This window comes from Vidua chalybeata, chromosome 8, assembly GCF_026979565.1.
Source record: "Vidua chalybeata isolate OUT-0048 chromosome 8, bVidCha1 merged haplotype, whole genome shotgun sequence".
NCBI lineage: Eukaryota > Metazoa > Chordata > Aves > Passeriformes > Viduidae > Vidua > Vidua chalybeata.
The window spans coordinates 2,583,014-2,607,602 of NC_071537.1; the positions used below are offsets into that span (position 1 = coordinate 2,583,014).

A 24,589-nucleotide genomic window follows, 5' to 3' on the forward strand; every position below is an offset into this window, starting at 1 on the left:
GGAAGCACAATAATAAAATCCAGAAAACAGCAGCATGACAGTGGATGTTGGACAAGGTCACCAGCCCAAGACCACCTCGCTGCAGGAAATCTTCCCAAGAACCCAAGATGGCTCCGAACACACAGAAACCATAATTAAGAAAATACAATTATGACCAACAAGGTAATTATTTTAGTGCTGGAAATCATTATTCCACCTCTGGACCCCAAGAGGGATTAATCATGACCCAAATAGATGGAAGGAGTGCTCAAAAAAGGAGCAGATGGATTTGGGAGAGCTGGGACACCTCACACCCACAACTCAACATTGGCAGCTTCACTGAGTGCTCCTCAGAATCCCAGACTGGTTTGGGTTGGAAAGACTTTAAATCCCATCCCATTCCCACCCCTGCCACAGGCAGGGACACTTCAACTGTCCCAGGCTGCTCCAAGCCCCATCCAGCCTGGCTTTGGACACTTCCAGGGATCCAGGTGCAGCCACAGCTGCTCTGGGAATTCCATCCCAGCCCCTCACCACCCTCCCAGGGAACAACCCCTTCCCCAAATCCCATCTAACCCTGCTCTCCTTCCATGACTTTTCCATCACAAATGGTCAGAGATTGCAGAAATTAAGGAGAAAACCAGATCATGAAATCCAGAGGGCTGCCCCAACTGCTCATCAGTTCTCACAACCACACCATTATCAATATTCCACCAATGCCAGGGGCATTTCTAACTTCCAAGGCTGGGAGAAAACCACCAGCTCTGGGGTGGAAACCATCAAGGGAAAAGAGCACCTGCTGAAGAATATTCCTTCAAGGAACCTCAGCTCTTTGAATAAGAAAATACCCTGTTATTTCAAACACAGCCCAGTATATTCATTTTCCTCCCAGGTGCAGTTAATTTGACAGGTACAATGCTAAAGCAAAAATCCTGCAAGGTCTTTCCTGAAAAGGTCAGTACATTATGCAATGAGGTTTTATGGGCAGCAAAAAGAATCCCTCCATGTACTGAAATTTTAGATGATTTATCAATGTGCATTTGTGTCTTTTATTCCCAGATGAAGAGCAAACTTTGGGGCACACGAGTTCATTTTGAGAACTGGTTCCTAAGGAAGTTCCAATCTTTGAAAATTGTTATCCTCGCTCTATACATGGGAAATAGTGGGAGGTTTTTCTATACAGAGAAATATTCAGCACTAAAGAAAAACAAAATTGCTCCCATTTGAAGTCTTATTGCGTTCCAGCCCTGAATTAAATTATTCGATTGTTCAAGCTGCATGTCTGGACTCTTAAACTTTCTAAGTAAGCACAGAGTCCTGTAGGAAATGCATTAATAGTCAGGAAAAGTAGCAGCAATTCCTCCTAATCCAAGCTTTTTGTACTGTTCAAACTCTTCTTGAAACAATGCACCCCTTGGCCTCCTAAAACATAATTGCATTTCAAACACTTCCTTCATCCCAATTGCAATTTGGAAATGCAAACTATTCCACTGAAACATATATTGAAGAAATCTTTAAGTGATCAGGGCCCCAGTTATAAACTTGGATTTTCAAGTATCATCCACTAATCATAAAATTGAGTGGTTAAGGTTGGCAAAAAAAACCTTTAAAACCTTTTTAGGTTGGTAAAAAACCTTTAAGGTCATTGAGTCCAACCTTCAACTCACCTTATTCCAGATGTTTTTGGAACACTTCCAGAGGGGATTGCATGACAACCCTTTCCATGAAAGAGTTTTCCCTAATCTCCAATCTAAATCTCCCCTGGAGCAATTTAAGGCCATGAATAATGTCTTTGAACATGGAATTAACACAGGCTTGAACCCGCAAAGGGATTTGGGAAATGAAATGATGATTTTTAAAACTTTTTTCTGCTCCCTCCACCCCAATCCCAAAGATTTAATAACACCTGATAGGCTGTGAAACTGGGGTGTCCTGCTTTTCCTGTAGTTTGCAATCCAGAATCTTTGCCATCCTTCTGGCCTTTTTTCCCCTGTTATGAAAACTACCCCTCATCCTGCAGGAGCTCAGGATGGATTTTAAATCAGAGCTTTTGCACTTGCACTCATCTGATGGATGCAACTTGACTGGCCAATTATGTAAGTGCAAAGAGCCTATTTTCATACATTTATTAAAACCATCCTGCTTTTGTTTGCCTCAAACCCAGCACAATATCACCATTAAGCTGAATTTCCATAAGCTAAACCCAGATTTTAGCGTGGCTTTGGGTGACTTGTCAGGAAGGATAAACTCAGAGGCCGCTTGCGAAGGTCCCGAGCTGCGCAGAAGTTGCTGCGGCTCCTGACGCACGTCAGGGTTTGCCCACTGCTGATGGATGGTCACAAACATCACTGGAGGTAATTCTGAGAGCACAGCACAGATCTGACAGGTACTGCTATGACAACCAGGCAGCAGAACTGCCTACATTTCCCTGGAAGCTCCAAAAATAAACATTCCAGGACATGTTTATCCGGAGCGGCTCCCCCTTCCTTTGTCCTCCTCTTTGCAAGGCTTTTTTTTGGGGCTTTTCACACAGAAAATTCATCGAGATTCTGGGCTGGTGGGCTGGTTGGGTGGGGTTGAGGGCATTTTCTTCACAGAAGGTGTGGGGTGGTGGTTTGGATTTCTGCTGGGAACAGGGGGCAGAATACAGGAATATTTCTGTTGCTGCTGAGCAGAGTTTGGGGCTGTGACAATTCCCTGAGGAGCTTTTCCAGTGCCCAACCATCCTTTGGGAAGAATCTTCTCCTGATATCCAACCTAACCCTCCCTGACACAACAGGTAACACCCTCCAGATTCCCTCCCCAGCTCTATTTCCTCTGGAAAAAAAAAACCAACACAGACAAGAAACCTCATTTTCACTGAGAGCATCTCATCCCTTTCTCTCCGACTTCAAAAGGCAAAACAAACAGGTATTTTATGTAAATGTGGACATTAGAAACAAAAAATAGAACAGCAAACATCAAATTCCTTTTTCATAGGCAACTCAGTTTCCACTGGCACAGCTGCAGATGAAAGTAGCAGCTACAAATTAATATATCATAAGGTCTTACCAAAGGAACTGAATTGTCTCAAATGCCAAAAGTAAGACCAAAGACTAAATTATTTTCATTTACGGAACTGTAGGGAGGAATTGCTTTCATGTTCTGAGTTATGTGTTTAGGAGGAACCTAAGTTTAGCTTGTCAGCTTCTGACAAAAGTTAAAAACAATTTCTAAAACATTTCGGAATCATTTTGAAACATGGTTTCGATGGGGGAAATGGAAACAAGACAAAAATCACAAAATCCCTGCCTTTTTTTTGTAACTGCTTTTACAGCTCCATCTCCTTGTGTGTGCTTTCCTGGAGATGCCTGGAATGAAGAATCTGCCTCCAAAGCACTTCCCAGCCCTATCCAGAAACACAGGAAAACTCCCTGATTGCTCACAACTGTTAAATACAGATATTATGGCTTGAATTTCCTGAAAATGTGGGCACAGAGAAATCCTACAACAGCTGGAATTTCAAGGTGGACAAGTATCCTAAAAGGAATTATAAGACATTTCCAGCTCCTCCTTACAAGGAGCTGTTTCAAAAGTGCATTTAATGGTCCCTTATCCATCTCTCTCATCCCTCAGTGGTTTTTCCACCTCCTTTCCTTGGATATTGTTGTTTACAGTAAACCAGGGGCTGATCTGGAGCAAAATTTAGAAGTGAAACGAAAAGCCACTGCATCAGTTTGAATATTCTCTTCTTTTACCCCCAAAATGAATTCTTTTACCCCCAAAATGCTGATCAGCCACCTGCAAACCAATGCCCCCTTGAAGACACTGGTGGCAATTCCACCAAATGGTAACACCAAAACTTGGGCTCTGAATCAACAAATTGCTTTGCTAAAATGAGAATTTTACTACATTAGACAAGTCGGTAAATAAAGTATTTTACATAAAAAGGACGAATTCTCTTGTTAGATATGAAGATTTCTTGTGTTCATTTTGGCACAAGGTGGGAACACAGCGTGGCTCCCTGAGGTGTTGGAACAAAGGCACGGGATGTGATCCTGAATTTGGGATGAGATCCTGAACTTGGGATGTGATCCTGAATTTGGGATGTGATCCTGAATTTGGGATGAGATCCTGAGCCTGGCACAGCAGTACTGGGAGGTAGGAAAGAGAGAGGACCCTGATGTTTTCATGACCAAAAAGAGACAGGCAAAGTTTTCAGAGTAATTTCTGTCACTATTAATGCGTGTGCAGAATTTTTCTATATATAATATATATATAAAATATATATATAAATATCTATGTATTTATCCCACTGGTGAAAGTCAAAAAATAGAATACTAAATTTGAACTAAAGTTACATTTGCAAATATTTCCTGTAATCCAGTCATTCACATGCTTTTCTCCATTTCCCCTCTTCCCCCATGGCTACAAATTTTATCTCATCCAGAATATTTGAAGCCACTGCTTAATCCAGAGTATTTTAATCTGGAAGCAAAGCACTGCATGGAGATGAGCTTTAGGAGAAACCTCCTAAAGGATTGGTCTAAAAGAGGAATTAGCGCTCAATTTTCCAGCTATTTTTATTCTTTTTCCCATTGTTTCACACTACCAGATACATTCCATGCAGGAAACAAATGAAATTATGGATACATTTAAAATTTAGTTCCCTTGATTTGGCTCATGGCACAGAAACTGCCCAAGGAGGTGCTTTCAGAAACGACACAAAATTGCACATTTGGAGTTATTTCTATGGAGGGGATGCCACAGCTTTAAAAGACAAAATTTGTTCTTAAATTTCATCTGGTTTTCTTCAATAAAACTTTATAAGGGTGGAAATAAATGGAGCAGATGGACAAAACAAGGTATTTTACAATGCAGCTTTCTGGGCTTGGAAGGCACGTTAACTCCAACAGGAAAAATGAAAAGCACGGAAATCAATTGAGAAGAATTTCCAAAGGAGCTGGTGCAATGGGAATGAAAGAATGAGGGAATTAGGGATGAACAACCCCTCTTAGGACACCTGAAGATACTCTTCAACACCAAAAAGACTGGGAAATGTTTTTGTTTTTAACTTTAAATAGTACTCAGATACTCTACAGGCACTGAGGCGAGTCAGGAAGAATCAAAGCTCATCAACACATCCCATTTCTGCATCCTCAGGACTTCATGTTCAGCATGGGATAAAGACAAGACTATTTTTAAGGATAAAAATTCCAAGCCTCTGTCCTAACTGTGAACCATCATGCTTTGTATTGCTCCAAATTTTCCATGAGGAACTGCCTGGGGGAAGGATCCCTTTGTGCTTTAAGGAAAAAAACATGGGCAGGGAAAGGTTCTTTTTGTACCTTTGCTCTTTCATTTGTTTGGCCAGAAATTCACAGTGCCAAAAAAAACCCAAGGTGAAATCCCTACCCAAGTGAACACTGAGAGGTCACCTGGCAATAACGTGAAGAGAACACAATTCCAGACTGGTTTGGGTTGGAAGGGACCTTAAATCCCACCCAGTGCCAGCCCTGCCATGGCAGGGACACCTCCCACTGTCCCAGGGTGCTCCAAGTCCCAGTGTCCAACCTGGCCTTGGACACTGCCAAAGATCCAGGGGCTGCTTTGGGAATTCCATCCCAGCTCCTGCCCACCTTGCCAGGGAACAATTCCCAATTCCCAGTATCCCATCCAGCCCTGCCCTCTGGCACTGGGAGCCATTCCCTGTGTCCTCCTCTCTCCATTGTCCCCAGTCCCTCTCCAGCTCTCCTGGAGCCCCTTCAGGCCCTGCCAGGGGCTCTGAGCTCTCCCTGGAGCTTCTCCTCTCCAGGTGAGCAATCCCAGCTCTCCCAGCCTGGCTCCAGCCCTGGAGCAGCTCCGTGGCCTCCTCTGGACCCTGTCCATGAGCTCCTTGTCCCTCCTGTGCTGGGCTGACACAAGGAACACTCCCTGCAATATTGGCCGCACTGTAATTGTCCTGTCTCCACTTAGCAATGCCAGTCAAAGCATTAAGAATGTCCAAACACAAACCTTCCCAATCCTGTGTCAATCTCTCCCAAACTTCAGGAGCCCCAGAGTTCTGTTCACAGGTAACACACACTGGGAGGATTTCCCAGCATCTCCAACACAGCTCCCAAGGCACTCGGAGTTGCTGAAGCAAAACCACTTTCAAAATTAATAAAAAAAGAAATAAATCCAAAGAGCTTCAGATGTTCCTCATCAGCTCTCAAAGCGCTCCTTATTTCAAACACCAGGTGCTTCTCAAGCATTCCAAACCAGCAGGAAGAACCCAAAGATGGCTCAATCTCCTGACTCCTATTTATTCAGAACAGATTTTATTAGGGAGTTAAGGAGACTTCAGAAGCCAAGATTAAAGTTATGGTGCATTTTTATACGGAGAGCAGGAGCTGTGGTTCAGGATTTTATATAAGGAAACGCTGACAACTTTACAGCCATGGTAGCTTCCAGTAAATGCAGAAGAGATTTCTCCAGGCAACTGGTAAATATAATGTTTTTCCCTTATACTTTCATCTCAGTACACATAAAAGCATTTGACACACTTAATAAAATGTCACCAGCATAAAACACTGCACAAAGGAATGCTAAATAATGACAGAACTGCAATTATTGGGGAAAAAAATGAGCATTAGGAACATTTTCAACCTCTCTCTACATTACTAGGGTGATGGAATTTGGATTTAAAAGCTTCCTTAATTCTTTGGACATCCAACTCCATGCAACACCACCTAATTTGAGGTCATGTGCAAAACATGCAATTCACCCTCCAAAAAATAAACTGAATTACTTAAAAGATATGGGTAGGATTTTACTGCACCTGCAGTTAGCTCCAAAATCCAGGTTCTCAGAGTGACGCCACCCTTAATTTTAGGTGGACTCCAAGAGCCCTAAACCAGGCCACTACAACGCCCCTCCAGAGGCAATTTTTCATTAATTCTTTGCTTGAGAGAAGGAGGAGAAGGCAGGGCAGGCTGGCTGCAGCTGCTGTTTCCAAGCAACCCCGGAGCTGTGCCGGAGCCGCGCCGGAGCCGCCGGCTCGGGAGAGCTCCGGAGCTTTTCCCTCTGTACTCACTTGTTCTGCATCATGTTCATGATCACCCAGTCGAAGGGGTAGACGTTCTTCCCAATGAGGTTCTTGAACATGATGAATGTCTCCATCAGGAAATCCTAAAGGAAGAGATAATATTTGGAGACGATCGGACCAAGAAACGCCCAGGGATGGTGGCAGTTATTGATGGCTGAACTCCCACGGGGTCTTTGTGTTCTGCTTCCTCCAAAAGCTGTTTTTCATTAAAAACACACCGAAATCCTACTCAAGCACATTTATACATGATGCCCATAAATACTACAATAATTCCATTTCGGAAATTATAACAACAGAAATCCCACATTAAAGCAACCCATGGGATTCATCAAGGCCAAGCACTGGTTCACCAGTTATCCAGAAGGAGTTTCTGCTGGAAAAACCATCTTTTTTTTCATACTATGGACAAAACCTTCCAGTTCCTCCATTGTTTGTGACACAGCTGTCATGATACACTCTTGGGATGTTGATAAAAGCACATTGGTTCATGGAAAGCGGAAAAAAAAACCAAGTTGAACATTTATTTAACTCTTAGGATTGCAGTAAAAATACTTCCTGCAGCCAGGTGATGAATAATCCCTCCCTTCATGGATATTCTCCAGAAATGGAGATTATTTATGTATTAAAATAAAAACATGTTCCAGCTCAAATCATCACCTCCCCCTGGGGCAGAGGACAGAAATGGTTTGGACATCCCAAAATTGGGAGGGACCCTCCCTAAAGGGAGCAGCAGGAATTACTTCTGCAAGTGAAAAGCTGCCCAGGAACAGTTAATTTAACAGCATAAAATAAACCAATTTATTTCCACGCAGCTATAAACACACAGTTCTTTGGACCAGAAACTTTGTGTACTTTACAATGTAAATTATCTCCTACAATTTGGGAATCTGTAATTGCTATCTAACAATTTCAGCAATATCAAATGCTGCGAGAAAGATAAAGAGGAAAAGAGAACTTAATGCAGAAAGTCCTTGATCCACTTCACACAGAGATAAAAATGAACTTTTATTCCAAGGTTAGAATATCTTCCCTTTGATACAGTTTCTCAGCAATGGTATTTATCTGGTCTATCTTTAAAATGTCAAATGCCTACAAAAAAAAAATCCCCAATATGTTCCATCGACTGGACTTTTAACTAAGACTGGTTTCAGTGTAACCTTTTCAGTGAGAAACCAATCTGAAGTCCCTGCTCTCATCAGTCTTTCTTCAGCTCTGAGAGCCAGGATCTCCAGCAGATTTATCTTTTAATCCACTGCTCTGTTCAAATGTTTTCCTGGCTCACAAATTCCCAGTGGATGTGAGGAGCTGCAGAGATCCTGAGGACACGGCTTGGGGATCAAGAACCCCAGAATCCCTGACTGGTTTGGGTGGGAGCACCTTAAAGCCCATCCCATTCCACACCTTCCACTGTGCCAGGCTGCTCCAAGCCCCAGCCTGGCCCTGGGCACTGCCAGGGATCCAGGGGCAGCCACAGCTGCTCTGGGAATTCCACCCCAGCCCCTGCCCATCCTCCCAGGGAACAATTCCTTCCCAATATCCCATCCATCCTTGTCTATTGTTAGTTTAAAGCCATTCCCTGTGTCCTGTCCCTCCATGCCTTGTTCCCAGTCCCTCTCCAGCTCTCCTGGAGCCCCTTCAGGCCCTGGCAGGGGATCTGAGCTCTCCCTGGAGCTTCTCCTCTCCAGGCTGATCCTCCCTGATCCCCATCTTTCTGCTGGAGGTTCTCACTTCCCAAATATTGATGCAAAAAAAGCACTTTGTGCAAACATCCCCCACTGGAATCAGGGAAAAAGAGCTCAGATGGGTTTGTGTGACTGAAGCCAACTGAGGCAACCCAGCTGATTTTGACCAGCTGACAGCTTCTCTGGGCACCCTGTGCCAGGGCCTGCCCACCCTCCCAACCAGGAATTCCTTCCCACTATCCCATCCATCCCTGCCTCTGGCAGTGGGAAGCCATTCCCTGTGTCCTGTCCCTCCAAGCCCTGGTAAATGTTTCCTATTTCACAAAGCAAAGTGAAATTTCCCCTCTCTGGAGTCATCCCAGACCCACCTGGACCCTGGACTGGGTGATTTCCAGAGGTCCCTTCCCCGTTCTGGGATTCTGGAACTTCCAGGGTACTGTGCTCCACCAAGTGCAGAACACTCCTGGTGAAAGAGCTCCTCTGTCATTTTACCACACAACATCAGCAAGGATCACAGAATTCTGAACGGGGAAAAGCCCCCCAAGACCACCAAATCCAACCTCTGACCGAGCACCACCGTGCCCAGCAAACAGATCCTGCTGCTTTGGCATGGATGGACAGCAAGCCTGGAGCTGCTCCTGGCTCAGATGCCAGCACTCATCCCAGAGCCTCTCCTCCAGCTCAGGAAAACCTGCCTTCACTTAAGAGCTCCAACTCCACATTTCCTGCTCGTTTTTCCTGGGTTTTGGTGAAAGAATTCCATTGATGCTGATTTGGCTCCTTCCTGAGCCTGGGGGTTCTGACCTACTTTGCTGATTCAGCTCTGCATTTCCATCCCCTGATATTTACATTTTAATAACCCCACGCTCACACAGGTACTTTAAATAATGCTTTGTAACAACTGAGCTAATTATTGATCAAATAAAAGGCTCCCTACGCTCACCTGGGGTTTATGTATTCATAATATTGCTCTTTTTTCCATTTTATGGTTCTCATAGAAAAGCAAATGGTTTGGATGAATTAACATCATTTTATGAGGAAAACTCAGGGTTTTTGAGGCGCTGGGAAGAGAGGGAAGCCACCAGGACAAGAAAAAGCTGCTTATTTTCAGAATAACTGGAAGCAGGACAAATATTTCTGAACATAAAAAGCTGTACTAAAGGAGGAAGGGTTACAACTCCTGCTCTGTCTCCAACTACAAATAAAAATCCTGTTTAATAGGAAATAGAACTCACAGCAGGTAAGACCCCTAAAAAATTCCCATCCACTGATGGAAAGGAAACAGCCTGAGCTCAGTCTGAGATTCTCCACATGGCAGAACATTAACAGGCATTTTTTGTCAACTAAACCACATGTGTCTCAAATAAAAATATTTTTTACCAAGTAAAAAGAGGAAAAAAAATCAGTTAGTCCCAAAAATAACCTCCCTGATCTCAAATAATGTTTCATCTCAGGGTGAGAGCAGAATCACAGATTTTGATTTTACAGAATCACAGCAGAGTTTGGGTTGTGAGGGATCTTAAAGCAAGGAACTCCTCTTTGAACAGACATTCCTTAATAAATCTAAACTCTCTATTCCGCAGAGAGGTAAAAGACTGGTTTTATTGCACTCCACCTCATCTTTTCGAGGACTTTTGAGGCCAAATATGACCATTATAATAATCTAAACCTGCCACCTACATAACACAGACCATAAAGTTTCCTTCAGCACTTCCAGCCCTGAGCTTCCAACTCCTGCTTGAGCAAGAGCAGAGGCTGAAGGAAGATTTAAGGGTCTCCAGTGGTGAAAAAGAAACAACAGCTTAAGTTTTCCCTTTTTCTTGCCTTTTTTTTTTAAGAAAAAGCTTTTCATTTCTGCCTGGCTGAATTTAGTCTCAGTTCTAAATCACTGCTTTGTGATTAAACTAAATCCTCTGCAATAGGAGGTGCAGTTGTCACCTCCAGCTCTGGGTTTAAAAGCAAAGACTCCTGGAATTCAGTTCTACTGGCTGAGTCAAATGAGAGTGGCACAAAAAATTGCTGGGTTAAAGAAGTGGAAAAACCATGGAAAAACAAAAAGAAAGACAATTCAGTGTACTCCCTGTAGTTTCCTTTACTCACAGGATTAACAGTGGTCTGCCAATAAACCTCCACACCTTAATGAATATAATTTAAAATCAGCTCTGAGCTTTAGAGGTGCCAGAGCAGGTGCAAGAAGGGGCTTCAGCACCTGAAAACTGGAACAGGGCAAAGAGCCCAAACCTTCCCCAGTACAGGCAGAAAGAAGAATAACACAAGTTCAACACAAACTGGGAAGCCCAAACATTGAAATTACACAAAGGAAAGACCCTGAGCTGCTCTTCTCTCTTCCCTCTGCTATAACCACTCTTTTCAGCCCATTATCTGCACTTAGTTTGGGAATGTTCTGCTCTTGGTGCCCATGCATGTGAATGCTCCAAGATCCCAAAGGAGGCCCAGCCCTTTCCAGGCAGTGATCCTCTTTCCAGCAATGTGCAGCTGGACTTTGCCTTTCCCCTCTCCCAACAGCAGCTCTGAGCTTTACAGATGCCAGAGCAGGTGCAAGAAGAGGCTGGAAACTGGAACAGGGCAAAGAGCTCAAACCTTGCCCAACGCAGGCAGAAAGAAGAATAACACAAGTTCAACACAAACTGGGAAGCCCAAACATTAAAATTACACAAAGGAAAGGTCCTGGCATTGTTCTGGTGGGGCTGGAGGAAGAAGAGAAGCTGAAGAAGGATCCAAACCCAGGTGGGAGATGCCTGGAGCACCCCCAGGGTGGCAGTGGGGATGGGTGATCACCAGTTGTGGAGCTCAGCCAGGGAGCTGGGTGTCCCCTGCCAGCCCTGCCTGCCCATATGGCAGTGGCACTTTCAGGTTATTGCAGAGTTATCTCCTCAGCCATCAACTCCCCTCTATTATGCTTTAATTAACTTGGGTTGTTGCCTTAGCCAGGCTACCCAATGACTCTGAGAAGACAAATTTCAATTATTATTGCTTATTTAACAACTAAGGGCATCTTTAAGGTTAAAGTGTTTTGCATAAAAGGGGAAAGGGAAAGTGAGCAGATCTCTAAGTAAAAGCTACTTCAAGAAATGAAATCAGGACATCTGGAAGATTTAACACTGAAAGTTCCTTTCCTAAAAAGGCCTTTTTTATATTCTGTTTCTTCTTTGCTTACCAGATTTTAGTAATGGCTCATCTCTACTATTTTTACAGCTCTCTTTTAATTGCCTTCAATCCACTGTCTCATGTTTTAAAACACTGAACAGCTCCAGCTGTACTCCTGTGCACGTCACAGTGCCCAAATAATTATTTTATATTAAATCTGTAATGCCAAACACATTTTGTTCACATCTCACAAGTGCATTTAATGACCAGTAACAGGAAAAAAACCCAAAACAAGCTGAGCCGTCTTATGAAGAGGGAAAACAAATGAAACTCACCACAACATCCGACCTCATCTTGCCAAAAGTCTTGATTAAATGGGCATAGTGATAATCCTCCATTTGCCTCAGGATGGCTGTCATGCAGGCCACGAAACTCCCCTGGCAAAAAGCAAAGGAAAGGAATCCATTATTTAGGATAATGCAACATAATATTGGCTATCAAAACATAAAATTGCTAGAGAGAACCACAGAATGCAGTGGAGATAAATCTATCATTAAAATTCATTAATGGGTATGTAAAATTCTGTCAAGGAAACAAAAAAAAAAAAAATCTCGAAAAGTTTCCAGTTTCCAATTTCATGAGTTTATCACCGAAGCTTTTGCGACGTATTCTTCATCTAAAAATTGCTCAAACATTAAAATGTCTGCAAGGTAATAAACAGCACTCCTAAAAATATCACACAATATCAGCATTTGCATTTGGAAAGTCAATATTCTGCTCGAGGAAGAAATCTTTTCAAAATTATCATATTGAGCATTGAGCTAAACCAACCCCAAGTTTTCATTTCACTGCGTGGTATTTTCAGATCCAATGATGCTTAAAAAAACACCACCAAAATCCAGTGAACTCCATCGAACCAGAACAGCAGCACCATCCAGATCTCTCTCAAAGCACAGAAAGAGTAAAAAGTGACCAAAAGTTTTTCCTTCTGGTGGGTGACAGTGCTGTAGTAACAACCCAACCCATTCCCAAGGCTCCTAGATGTAGTAAAATCCCATAAATGGGAGCTTCTTGTCCATCCTCCCTCTCTGCCTATCTGCTAAAAGCCTGTTATTGCAGTCCACATCTTTTCTGGTCCTTAATGCAGGAGGAAAAACATTAAAAATTGGTAAAAGCCCCAGCAGAATGACTTCGAAAAGAAATTATTCTTTCTGTGGTTTGATAGAATTGCAAATCCCCCTTTCTGTTGATGTTTTCCAGGTTATTCCATGCCACAGCCCAGGAAAACACTCAGTAATTTTCTCTTTATAAAGACACAGAGCCTTTATTGTTACCTTTAAGTTCAGCATTAATTTCAATTTAAAATCTTTATTTCCACATCAATCCAGGTAATTGAAATTAAGCCCGAAACGACACTGGGTCACCTGCATGTGCTCTGAGCTCTCTTATTTACAGAATTTACAGGTTAACCTTAAATTTCACCTGATCAGCAATCCTGGAATTTGCTTTTCTCCTGCAATGGGGCTGAGATCTAAACTCCTACAGGACTGATTTTGTCCGTGTGGGAATATTGGATTTTCCAGAGGATGCCAAGGTACCTGATGGGAGCTCTGTGGCACCTGCAAACCCCATGGATATGGAAGGAAAGTCCACCCGAGCTGCTGTTCTGCAACATCAAAAGAACTTTCTAACAAGAACAGAATCTGGGGCTCTACAATGTTTCCCACTGTGAAATGGAAACAAGATGGGGCCATCTCAAAAATCCAAACATTAATTATCAAATCAGTGCCTAACGAGCTCCTGGCACAGCAAACACTGGGCTTGATGCCTCAGGTTTAGCTTTTCTGTGGCCTCAGATTTTAGCTTTTTCACATTCTGTGCTGCTTTAGTGTGTAGCTCTGAGCTTCACAGTAAGTATTGGTGAGCTCTCTTCACAGAGCAGGGAGACAAAACAATTCCTTCTCTAGCTGGGGACCAAGGACAAACGATCCAAATCATTGATTGCCATCTCCTCTGCATCTACTGGTGCTCCCTTGTCCCAACCTCCATCCCTCCAACATCCTGACAACCCCTGGGAGCAGCTCATGGATCTGACTGTCCCCAGCCAGCAGCAATGATGTGTCACTGAAGGCAGGGATGATTACACAAGAATATCTTCTGAATTAGCACACTGGGAATCAGAAAGGAGCAACAAAGTTCAGTGTCTGCTGGTGAAACTCTCGGAGTCCACATGCAAGTGTGGAAATGCCAATAGGAGAGCTGGTTGAAAACCTGGAATGGCTGCTGGAGTTAAAAATAAAAACAGGAAAATAAACAAGAAGCAAACAGAAATGGAACACGAACAGGAGAGGATTCTGTAGTGCTGTAAGTTTTAGTTAGAATGACAGAAACTTGTTAATTTTTGTCATTTCAGCTCAGGCTGAGCCCCCAAAGTGGTGCTGAGCAGACTGGGTGATGGTCTCTAACCAGTTATCAACACTTGTTCCTGTTTCCCTGCATAAAATAATGATTCATGCTCATCCTGGTGTTTAACTTGGTAATAAAAACCCTTCCTTTGATACAGAATTGTTCCTTGAAGCCAACATTCCATCGCACACACACATCCCTGCTCCAACACTGATCTGCAGATCCCCACCTGCAAACCACTGTTCAAGGCCCTGCTAGGAAGGAAAATCTATTTAATATTAGGAGGAAAGTACAACTACCAGTCATCATTTTCTTTGTGAGGTATCACTTGCAGCCAGCACGCTCTTAATTACTTAATGCTAATAGCCCTTAATGCTAATAAGGGTTTGTAATTATTTAGAGGTAATATTTGTACTCTAGATGTTTTTGATATGCTCTAACTAGTTAGCAATAGCTAACAACATGATTAGATTTCAATCTTAAGTTGATTTTTAATCTTTAGTTGTATTTGGAGATCATTGTCATCATCTACAGACCAGCACTGGAAGCAACATATAGAAAAAAGGTACCTAATGCTCTAAAAAATCAATTTCAATTTGAGCCATAGGAATAATTGCAAAGCTGTGTTTACCCAGGCAGTCCTGCAAGGGGTTTCCATCGTGCTGGGCATTTCTGAGCTACTTATTCACTGAAATAGTGGCAGGCTTTACCCTGGAACTCCTTCCCTATTGCAAAGCTCAGAAATGAGCTGGTCGCACAGAGAGGAAGATCATTAAAGAATATCCGCTAGAGAAACATTTTGTCAGCAGTTTGCTGCAATTCCTGCCTCTCCTGGATTGCTTCTTCCCAAACCAGGGACACTGAGGGTCACCCTGGGGCCAGCGGGGTTGGGAAGTGCCCGGTGGGAAAGGCCCTGGGGGTGCTGAGGGCTTGGAATGAGCCCAGGTGTGCCCAGGTGTGCCCAGGTGTGCCAGAGGCCACTGGCACCTGGAATGGAGCAGGAATTGTGTGACCACAGGCAGCAGGAATTGTCCCCTGTGCTGGCACTGCTGAGGGAGCTCAAACCCTGGGGTCAGTTTGGATCCCGCAGGACAAGAGGGACACTGAAGGGCTGGAGGGTATCCAGGGAAGGGAATGGAGCTGGGAAGGGGCTGGAGAATTCCTGAGGGAGCTGGGAAGGGGCTCAGCCTGGAGAAAAGGGGGATCAGGGGGGACCTTGTGGCTCTGCACAGCTCCTGACAGGAGGGGACAGCCAGGGGGGTCGGGCTCTGCTCCAGGGAACAGGGACAGGAGGAGAGGGAACGGCCTCAGGCTGGGCTCAGGGTGGATATTGGGGAAAATTCCTTCATGGAAAGGTTTGTCCAGGCCTGGCCCAGCTGCCCAGGTGGAGTCCCCATCCCTGGAGGGATTTGAAATCCATGTGGACGTGGCACTTGGGGACGTGGGGCAGTGGTGGCCCTGGCAGTGCTGGGTTAGGATTAGGTGCAAGGATGGACTCGATGCCCTTAGAGTGTGGAAGGAACAGTCTGGGCAGAGAGAGAGAAAGCTCAGTAAGCTTCCCATGAATCTGTCTGGGAAACTTTGGGGAGCTGGAGAGAAAGAATTCTAAACAATCTGCAGGTGGTGTTTGTAACAAGTTGTTTACTCCCGAGGGGTGTCACGTTAATTAGCCCATCATGTGAAATGCATTGATTAAATGACCAATCAGGTCCACCTGGAAGGAACCAGGCTCTAAAAGAAGAGAGGACCAAACAAAGGAGGCACTTATGCCAATCAGCCTCCTGACAGAACCCTGTGCCATCTCTGACCCTGACGGTGACTTCAGAGAGGTTTTCCAACCTCGATGAGTCCATGATTGGAAGCATTCCCAAAGCAAAGGCACAGGATCCAGGATTTCTGCAGGCCTGCCCAAAGGGAAGCCAGATCCAGCTCCCAAGCAGGATGAGTGAAAATTCTGCTCCAGTAAAAGAAAACAAACCTAAAGCCAACACCAAAGCATCTCTTTTTTTTTTCCTTTGGAAAGGATGTCTGATTATTTAGAAACACATTTTATATTAAAAAGAATATGCTATTCCAAACTGTGAAATTACTTCTGATTTCTGTAAAATTCAGTTCAGAGGGAAAACTTGAAGAGGCACAGGAATGCTCCAAAATTACTTATTTTCCTAAATTGCCTTTAAAATAAAACACTCAATGTTCAAATGGCTCTTGAGCAGGAAGAAGAAGGGAAATTTTAGTTTTAAATAATCCCCACAAGTAACACTAACACTTAGAAATTCCAGAATGAAAAGAGAATTCCCTGCAGGAGAGACCACAGATGCCAACACTTGTCTCCCTCGGGGATAAAAGATCCTGTTTTAAACAGCCTTGTCCATTTTCTCCCAGTGAAATATTTAAATTGAAATATTAAGCTCTTTAGATATAGTGAGAAAATCTAGAGAAATCAAACCTACACTCAGCTAAGTTATGTCTTATTAAAATGCCCCTGTTACCATGGTCAGGAATAGATGAAAAAGTCTAAGTTTAATTTATTTTTTTCCATTAAATTTTCCTTACGTGGCCGTAAACGACTACACAGCTAAACACATAAATGGATGAATATATAGCAAAAAAAAACCCTAACAAAATCACTTGTATTAATTCACTACATTTTGGCTTTCAGAACATTTCCATAGAATTTACTTTGTTGGAAAGGATTTAAGTCCCTCACAATTCCCAGAGAGTTTGTAAAGATTAAAAAAATGAAGTTTTCTCTCTGCTTACAACTTGTATCTCTCTATATTCGCAACAAATAAAGAAGTAAAAATCAATTGTTAGCAATTCTAGAAGCCACTCATTAAATTGTCACCACTTACGGATTCACAAGATAAAAATCCAAGTTTAACATGTCCCAAATTTCATCTTTTTGCCGCGTGAAAATGTAAAATCCAATCTGTCTGCAGAGAAGTTCACTCATTTCAATAATAATATTTTATGTAACTTGTAGTATAAAGATATTACAAAACCCAGCATGAATAAGGCAGAGGATCTTCCATCATTTCTTCTCTTCAGGAATATTTTATATTATAAAATAGAGAAAGATATGGATGGAAGTTTCAGCTTCCAGGGCATCCTGAAGGGAGTTTGATTCCTGAAGCTTTTCCCAGGAGGATCACACCAGGAAGGGCAGAAGAAAGACCCAAAACAAAGCAGAATCCCCCCCTAAGGCACATAAATTTCTCTCTATGTGTAACAATTCATGTATTTCTCACAGTATTAAAACAAACATTTCTTTTCTCATAATAGAAAATCCCACAGTAAATTCAGCAGCACCTTCAGAGACAAAATTATTTCGTGGCTACAGCAGCAGGATAAAAACAAGTGCAAAATGTTCCCATTTATCACATTTTTTACTGAATACACAGAATATTCCATTTCCTTAGGCCAAACCCTATCTCTTGAACAAGAGAATAAAACATGTGAGCCTTTTTCCTTGCAGAGACAGAACTTCACACCTGCAATAATGGCAGTGATAAATATCTGGGCATTCTCCTGCTGCCACAAACATTAATTTGAAGCATCTTTCTGCCAATCAAGATGCAGTAAGGTATTTTCAGTGACAATCTTTGCTTCCAGAGCTCCTGGAAAAGATGTGAAACCTCCTTTACCTGATGTGACTTAGGGAGCTCAGAGCCTCCCTAAGCAGCAAAACCGATTTTAGGTCAAGCCAGGAAAAGTCCATGCAAAATGCAGAGCTCTGTCATGGAGTTTAGAGGTAAAAATCAGTTTATTTAGCCTTCAAACCTTGTTTAACCTCCAGAAGTACTTTACAGATCCTGATTTGATCTCTGACAATTCTGTCTCAAGTCAATAGAAAACTTGTTTTAAAAGGAAAACTTCTCCAGCACTGACTGCAGGAGTGGATGCAGGGAAAGCCCTTTGGGAAGAAAAGCAAAAAGGTTTTCACAGAGATCCCAACCAGAACCCAGCCCTGACTGTGGCCTTCTGCAGCTGAAGGAGCTGACAAGAGAGATGGAGAGAGAATATTGACACAGGGAATGGTTCCCAGTGCCAGAGGGCAGGGATGGATGGGATTTTGGGAATTAGGAATTGTTCCCTGGCAGGGTGGGGAGGGGCTGGGATGGAATTCCCAGAGCAGCTGGGGCTGCCCCTGGATCCCTGGCAGTGCCCAAGCCCTGGACACTGGGGCTGGGAGCACCTGGGATGGGATGGGATGGGATGGGATGGGATGGGATGGGATGGGATGGGATGGGATGGGCTTTGAGGTTTTTCCAAACCATTCCACGATTCTGTGATTCCAAGACCGCAGCAGCTCCACTGAAATTCGCTTTGCACAAGGTTTATTTGTTAGGAAGTTGATGGTAACACAGTGGGAATAGACAAAAAAAGTTCCCTGATTCAAAAGTGCTTTGCACCAACTTCTGTAAAAAGCAGGCGAAAAAAAATTAATGAGATGTTTTAGCAACACCATTTATCATGTTTCTAAGGCTCTTTTACAAAAAAAAAAAAAAAAAAAGTCCATTTTAACCAAAAAATGCTCCTCTTTTAAGAGCTCTATGCAGTGTCAGTATTGAACAGTGCCCTTCAGTGGAACCCACAGTGCTCAGGAGTTCTCAAGGTCAGTACATTTATTTCTGGTTTTCCAAATGCATTTGCTTTTCCTCATGTTTTTTTTTTTTTTTTTCCTCCTTCTGCTACACTAAACATTATTTCACTGAAAATCTACAGAACTGCCCTCAATAAATCTGTTTCAGGTATCTTGGTTTACACACCTATTAATGCTGATAATAAAATTAAAAATGCAGTAATAAAATACAGACAACAACTGAATTTATGGGAATGGCCAGTGCTCAAACACTAAAAAATAAAAAGGAAAAGCCATTAAAAAATGCTTTTAAAAAATTTTGCAAAAAAATGCAGCACTGAATATGAGCATACAACCCTGGTGCCAGGGCCTCACCATCCTCACAGGGAAGAATTTCTCCCTAATAACCAATCTAAATCTCCCTTCTTTCATTTTAAAGTCATTCCCTGTTTTCCTGTCACTCCATGCCCTTGTAGATATTTCCTTCAAAAAGTCACTGAGGAGGAACAATAAAACCAAACCTATTACAATGAGAAACCCGATTTTATTTATCAAACACAATTAATGTTGGAAGCCATGTAAAAGACTTTTGATGCAGACCAGGAAGAAGAATTAAAGAAAAAGAGAAACCTAAAAAGGAAATGATGATTGGAGACAAGTGGCATTCCCAGTTAGGAACACGCTGCAGTCCCAGTAATTGGGACAGCCCACAAGCATCTGGGATATTGTCTCTGCAGCACTGAGGTATCACTGTGACAAATTATGGGAACAAGAGGAAGAGAAATGATCTTTTAAATGATAATCTTCACACCACACAGGTGATGCTGCCAGATGAATACACTCCTAAAAGCAACAGCCATTTTGAAGACAAATTATCCCACTTTTGGTGCTTCTCATCCGCCTGTTTTCATGTAAATTATTTAGCAACTGCGTTATTGAGGGGCCCAGCGAGCTTGAGAGATAAGAAATGTGTGCAATCCAAATTTAATTGATGAAACCACGCCGTTCAGAGATCCCTGGATTAAAAAGCTCCTTGCAGGAGGAGGTCCCTTTTGCATTTTGTAATTAATTCCTACCTTTGGTTCACTCAGCACATCAACCATCACACCATACCCTCGGGGCTGTCCCCTTCCCCAGGTTTTGGGACAGAGCACAGTGCATATAGGAAGGTTTATGGGATGCAGGCTCTGATGTGGTGCTGTTCTCAGCTCTCTGAGCTGCAGAAGGTGACCCAGTCCTTGCAGACAGGAATTATTGCCAGGCTCTCATCAGTGGGGAAAATGAAGGCAGGGCTCTCTCCACATTTGCATGATACCAAAATGAAATCCCCAGCAAAGGCAATGTTCTCATTCCCTCCTCCCCAAAGAGCAGGAAAAGTGATGAAATACACAAAGACTGATAAGAGGCTGGTCCTTTGTTCTGACTTCTCTGACTTAAGCTCACTTCTCTGTGATATTTTATGTTACAGCAGCAAATTAATGCTATTTACACAAATGCATGTATCAATATGGTAAATAAGAGAAATCCAATTTCCAGACAGGTCACATTTCAAGTGAGAATTTCTGTTCCAATATAGGCAGATAAGAGGAGCTGAAAAGATTAATACCCAATAGCAGCAAACAGGGGATTTCACAGGAGTGAAATTGCTCTTCTCTGCCTACAGGAATGTCCTCACCTTACCTGGCTCTTCCCTTGGAATTTGGCACCCAAATCACTCCTTCCACCCCTGCCATGGCAGGGACACCTCCCTCTGTCCCAGGTGCTCCAACCCCAGTGTCCAGCCTGGCCTTGGGCACTGCCAGGGATCCAGGGGCAGCCACAGCTGCTCTGGGAATTCCATCCCAGCCCCTCCCACCCTCCCAGCCAGGAATTCCTCCCCAGTATCCCACCCATCCCTGCCCTCTGGCAGTGGGAGCCATTCCCTGTGTCCTGTCCTTGTCCCCAGTCCCTCTCCAGCTCTCCTGGAGCCCCTTCAGGCCCTGCAAGGGGCTCTGAGGTCACTCTGGAGCTTCTCCTCTCCTGAACAATCCCAAATCTCCCAGCCTGGTTCCAGAGCAGAGCAATTTTATCCACGTGCACAAGTTGTCTCTTGCACAATTTTACCTCACCTGTAACTTCTGCAGGTTGTTCAATTTTATAAAACGTGTGCAAGGTTTGCAAGGAGCAGAGGAAAATTTCCACAGCAATTCCCTTTCCCAAGAGAGCCCAGGTTTCTGGATTTTCCAGGAGCTGTCTGCAGGTGTTTGGAGAAGCACCCATATCTGCATTTTACACCCTCTCAAGGAACACAGACCTGTTTAATACTTTGCATTTAATTAAAGGGAGCAGGGAAGGCCTCATCTGCAGAACCTGAACACGAGAATATGTGAGCTGAGTCTCCAAGAATGACCCAATTCTTCCCTAACATTATTAAATTTGAGTTTTGTTTCTTATTAAACTCGCAGCAACTCAGAAGACTTTGGGGGATTCTCTCAGACAACCCAGTACTAAACAATGTGCAGTCTCCAGAAGAGCTTCAAAGGTGCCTCATGAAAAGAACATGAAATCAATCTCTAAGCTGCAATCTAAGCAAAAGGAGATGAACTTTCCTATTGTGGAAAAGTGAATTAATTAAACCCTTCTTTTATTACGATTTGGGACGATGACCAAAACGTTCAGCAGAATAAGCTCCAACAGGATGCTGCTGATAAAAGGCTCTTTATCCTGATCCTGCCTGAACTCAGCAGAAATCCAACCCCAGCAGGACAAAATGAGACCATCAACGAGGTAAAGGACAAACTGCCCAAGGTAAATGAACCAGTGTGGACCCAGGACACAGAAGAATTTTGCTTTTATATTGATTTTGAATCAGTAACATATTTGGAAGTTAAGAAACAAGCTGAACATGTTAAACACATCTCATTCCCTTCTCCATTCCACAGAAAATTCAAGATCATGGAATCTCAGACTGCTTTGGGTTGGCAGTGATGTCTCAGGTTTGGCTTTTCTGTTTTTCACATTCTGTGCTGCTTTAGTGTGAGGGTCTGGGCTTCATCTCAGGGGATGGGGAGCTCTCTGCACAGAGCAGGGAGACAAAACAATTCCTGCTCCAGCTGGGCACCAAGGGCAAATGATCCAAATCTCAGGCCCAGGAGCACAAACAGCGTGGGCTGGAGAGAGAAAAACAAGCAGGATGGGAGTGCCTGGGCTAAAGCTGGAATGGGACAATGAACTGCAAGGTGCAAATGGAGCAGAGCTGATCCCAGTGAGAGCCCCCGGGAGCGCTCGTGCATTTTGGGACCATTTTGGTTCCTCTTGGCTGCAGCCCTGGCTGGGCTCTGGTGCTGCCCAAGGTGGATCCATGAGGAGATCTTTTGAATAAATCCCTGCTTTATTCTGTGACTCTGCCCAGCCTCTGCTCCAGGGCAGCCTTCACAGGGCATCAGAAGGGACCTTAAGGCTCATCCCACCCCAGCCCTGCCATGGCAGGCACAGCTCCCACTGTCCCAGCTCACTCCCAGCCTGCCTTGGACACTTCCAGGGATCTCCTCCTGGAGGAAAGAATGGAATATTTGCTCAGGAAGCTCTGCTACTTCCAGTTGAAGCTAATTCATGTTTCTCTGTACTTGCAAGTTAACCAAAACCTACCTAAAATATTTTAGGAGAATAACTTATTTATTTTCTCACTAAACCAAAGGTGCAAAACATGTTTTGACAATTTTCCTCATGACAGCCAGCACACTCCATGTACTCCAGCAACAACAAAACATTTTGAAGTGCTGGTTTTCCACCACCGAAATAAATTCCTACTTATGATTGAATTTTATTTTCCTCCCCAACTTTGTTCTGGCAGAAATCAGAAGGGAAAGAAGTAAATCCCTCCAAATAAGGAGTCGTTTATCACGTTAACACTCAGGATTAGAGATGGATATTCAGTTTTTGGAATTGCTTTCCCCTACCTACGGCCCCGGCGTGCGGGCAACAAAAGCATCTTAAGTTGAGCGATGTTTTTTAATTACACATCCACACTTAAATGAGAACTAATCTCTCCTTGGAAGAAGCAATTAAATCCAAACCAAGATTAAAATCAGTGGTTTAAAATGTGCCAAAGTGAAAACCAGCTCCTCGGGTTGCAGGGGCAGGGCAGGGAATGTTCCTAGGATGGGGTTGGTTTGACCCAAGAGCTGAGCTCAGCCTTCCTACACCATTCCAAGAAAACGTATGGATATCCCATGAGTCACATCCCTTTTTTTCCATATTTTTCCTTCCATCTGGGCAGTAACAACAGGACCAAGCAGAATCTCTTTTCCAGGTTCTGATATTCAGGTTCATGCCCAGACTCACCCTGGATTTCCCATCCCAGCCCTGGAGTTCCAGGAATCTGTCCCAAAGGGAAGTAAAGCCAAACCAGCAAAGCAGCTTTAAGATGGATTCAAAATATTAAATAAATATCAAGAAAGAATAGAAGAAAAACCTAAAATCAGCACAGAGGCTACTGCAAAACCTCAACAGAATGGTAGAGAGTGGAACTAAAATTTTTTAAGGCCCCTCCCAGCCCAAACCATTGTGTGATTCTATGATTAAAATATCATAGAATTCAAATATTTCTGTATGTTACAGTACTACTTAGATATACTAAAAATATAAAAAATGGGAAAAGAAAAATACCAAAACATCCCAATTATTCCCAGGCCCCATCTTTCAATCTCAAAACATGAGATTTTTTTTTCTTACTTAATTTCTAATTTAAAACCATCCCAACTAATTTTTTTTGGGGGGGGGCATAACATTTGAAACCCCAGCAGAAAAATCAACCAACCGTGAGTTATGGCAGAGCCTACAACACTCATCCCACTCTTGCCATTTGGCAAAAATGGGATTTGTAACTTCTCTTGATATGGCTGAAAAATACTCATCGTCTCTTGAGGAGGTAAATTTAAAATGCTTTAAAAATACTTCAGAAAAGCTACTTAGAGCAAGACAAAATGTTTTTCAGAGCCAAGGAAATAGCTCTGATTAGGTTGTCCCTATAAGTAACTGTGAGGTATATGGACAATTTCTGCATAAAGACAGCACAAATATTACCCAAAGTCATTAACTGCTAGGCAGGAATTAATATGTTTACAATTCAAGCCAAGTGATAAATATGAATATATAAAAGGCAAATACTCATTGCATCCCTGTGAATTATTAAAATTCTTTCTTTCCTTAATAAATGGAAAAATTAACATGTACAAGCATTCTGCTTTTTCCAGTTACTGGGATTTTTTTCTAGGCAGGAATCTCATCTTTGTAACTTTTGCTAACACCTGAAATTTAAGGAAAAAAAATTAAAAAAAAAAATTAAAAAAGGCCAAACAAACAAAAAAAGAAACCTTAAAGTTCAAGTCTGTTAAACTAAAATTTTATGAAAAACCCCACATCATGAATTGCCTGCTAAATGAGCTCCTATGGAATATCAAGACCAGGCTGGATGAGGTTTGGAGTTACCTGGGATCATGGAAGGTGTCCCTGCCCATCACAGGGGTGGGACTCGATGCTCTTTAAGGTCCTTCCAACCCAAACCATGCTGGGATTCTACAGTGAGAAGAGTGAGGGGTTTGTCCTTTCTTCCCCCCAAGACTTGGTGTCCCTTGTCCCAGCCACCAAAGACATCTGTGACATGATGTGTCAGCTTCCATGATGCCACCACCTGTCCTTTTGTCACCACCTTCAGTCCCCAGGAGCTCTCCAACAAGACATCAAGTCCCTCATTAGATAATCACTTGCTGCAGATCTTATCTG

At 43.1% G+C, this 24,589-nt stretch overlaps 1 protein-coding gene across 4 annotated transcripts in view; it reads right to left on the bottom strand.

Moving 5' to 3' along the window:
* DOCK1 (dedicator of cytokinesis 1) overlaps positions 1-24,589 on the bottom strand; it is a 273,681-nt gene that overhangs the window by 110,049 nt on the left and 139,043 nt on the right. For all 4 annotated transcript variants that reach the window (XM_053949419.1, XM_053949420.1, XM_053949418.1 and 1 more), the window contains exons 28-29: positions 12,171-12,272; positions 7,034-7,128 (exon numbers count right to left, since the gene is read on the bottom strand). In XM_053949419.1, coding sequence (XP_053805394.1) covers positions 7,034-7,128; positions 12,171-12,272 — 197 coding nt within the window. The remainder of the gene's footprint in view (positions 1-7,033; positions 7,129-12,170; positions 12,273-24,589) is intronic.